The sequence below is a fragment of the Acanthisitta chloris genome, unplaced genomic scaffold (genome assembly GCF_000695815.1).
Source record: "Acanthisitta chloris isolate BGI_N310 unplaced genomic scaffold, ASM69581v1 scaffold20185, whole genome shotgun sequence".
In the NCBI taxonomy this organism is placed as follows: domain Eukaryota; kingdom Metazoa; phylum Chordata; class Aves; order Passeriformes; family Acanthisittidae; genus Acanthisitta; species Acanthisitta chloris.
The window spans coordinates 19,341-21,666 of record NW_008674556.1 but is presented as its reverse complement, the minus strand read 5'-3'; the positions used below and the strand labels follow the sequence as shown (position 1 = coordinate 21,666).

Genomic DNA, 2,326 nt, shown 5'->3' with positions numbered 1-2,326 from the left:
CAGCACTGCACCCTGTGCCTGAGAGCATTGGCCAAACACTCCCTGAGCTCTGTCAGCCTTGGGGCTGTGATACTGCCCTGGGGAGCTGTTCAGTGTCCAAACACCTCTGGGGCAAGAGCCTTTTCATCCTCCCCTGGCACAACTTCAGGCCATTCCCTCAGGTCCTGTCACTGGTCACAGAGAGCAGAGATCAGTGTTGCACCTTCACTTCCTTCTGTGAGGAAGTTGTATATAGTAATGAGGTCTGTCCTCAGCCTTCTCTTCTCCAGGCTGAACAGCACAAGTGAAATGGCCATGGCAGGAGAGCAGAGAGGAGAGGAGAGATGAAGAGATGGATCATGCTAAGCATTGCCACCCAAGAGTCTGATGAACCCAACCTTTCCCTCACAGCTGAGGAGTGCCCGTGGCCACCACAGCAGGGATGTCTGAGAGCTCATCCAGCAAGGAGGGAGTGCCAGCCGAGTGCCCGGTGTGCTATGAGAGGCTGCAGCCGCTGGAGGCCATGCACCGCCAGCTCAGCTGTGGGCACACCTTCTGCCATGACTGCCTGGTGAAGTGCCTGCTCTCGGCCAAGCTCGACGGGCACATACAGAGCAGCATCATCTGCCCCATCTGCCGCTACGTCACCTTCCTCAGCAAGAAGACTCAGTGGCCGCCCAAGGCTGGCACCAACCCCCGGACACCAGAGATGCCTCTGTCACCTTCCTCCTTGTCCCACCTGGCCAAAATGGAGGCCAGCAACACCCTGGTGGTGCCCAGTCACTTCGTGCTGCCGGTGCAGAGCCTCGAGCGGTGCTGCAGCCCCACGGACCCGCGGGGGCTGCCGGGGGCACACATCTTCGTCATCAGCGACCACGGCATGCCCCTGGTGGACACGGACTGTGGCTCCCTGGGGAGGGGGAGCAGAGCAGAAACAGGGAGCTCAGTGTCATCCAGCCCAGCCCTGGGGGTGAAATGCTGCCAGTCCCCCATGGCCCTCGCCGTCCTCCTCATCCTCACTGTGGCCATGCTGGCAGCTGTGCTCCCCTGGCTGCTGCTGGTCAAGAGGGACTCGTAGCAGGGATGGGACCAGCTTGGATCGTATAGTGGTGTCACTGATGCTGGGACGTGCTCCCAGTGTCGCAGGCATCCCTCCTGCCCCAGGATCCAGGGATAGTGTTGGGGTGTGGGGCAGGGACCTAATCCAAAGATCTGGGCTGTATAAGGGGACAGGTTTGGGGTCCCATCCTGCTCTCATCGCTAGAGCCCTGTGCCTTGGCAAAGTGAAATTTCCTTGTCCCTATATCCCACTCCTGAGGGTTCACACCCTCATTTTCACCTGTGCCGAACAGGTTAGGCACTGCTCAGCCCCCCATACCTCCTGGCTCTGTCCTCTCTGGGACTGGTCCCACCTGAGGGGTCTCAGGGCTGCTGGGCACCCCCATGCTGGAGCTGCACACTGGTGCTGGGCTTCTCAGTGCATTTGTCCTCAGCACAGTGGGGACAATCATCACCATCATCACCTTTGCCCTCCTGACCCAGTTCCTGGTCTGTGGGTGCTGCTCTTGCCCTGTTCCCCAGAAATGTGCCCTTGGGGCTCTGACACTTTCGTGGCTCCCCACCGTGAGCAGGAGGGCCTGCAGTGCCCCAGAAGGTCCAGGCAGGTGGAAGGCTGGCACAGGAAGGTTCTCAGTGCATGGCTGTGCATTAGGTAGGACAAACACAGCCAGCAGTGTCACCTGGGCAGCTCTGGGACCTGCCGGAACATTTCAGGGGAGCACATAAGAACCACTAGGGGCTGGACAGGGGGAGCAGCCTGGGCCAGAGGAGCTGATGGTCCCTGTGCCACCCTCTGGGGTTACATGCACACTGTCCTGGGCATGCTGCTCACCAGCAGCTTCTCCCTGGAGTGTTGCTCTACAGTCCCCCACCCCTGCCTCAGTTTCCCCACCCACAACCAGGGTGCAGTGACCCTGACCCCTGTGGGAAACACTGCGCAAAGGCTTGAGACACTGCCCTGGAATGGCAATCCTGTTTCATAAGAAATGATGACCTGACAGTGACGTGTCTGTGCCTCATTATGGAATAACAAGCCCTGTTGTTATTCTGTCTGGGGAAGTAGTGCAGGTGCCAGGGCAGCAGCCCCTGGCAGAGAGCTGTGGCCCTGGAGATGTTTGGGCAAGGCAGCAGGGACAGGGAGGAGCTTCAGTGGCAGCACTAGGATGGGATGGGGATGTGTTGTGCTATGCCAGGGTCATGCATAGGACAGAGGAGAGGGGACCCAGGGTGTGTGGGGGATCAGCTGTGGCTGGGGGGGGGGTTCCCGGGGGGGGAGGGGGTGCAGGGA

General features: G+C 60.0%; 1 protein-coding gene across 1 annotated transcript; it reads left to right on the top strand.

Moving 5' to 3' along the window:
* The first annotated feature begins 421 nt into the window (after positions 1–421).
* Positions 422–1,057, top strand: RNF222 (ring finger protein 222). The gene has a single exon (XM_009075396.1). It carries the CDS (start codon positions 422–424, stop codon positions 1,055–1,057), a length of 636 nt encoding a protein of 211 aa, XP_009073644.1.
* Positions 1,058–2,326: the final 1,269 nt, after the last annotated feature.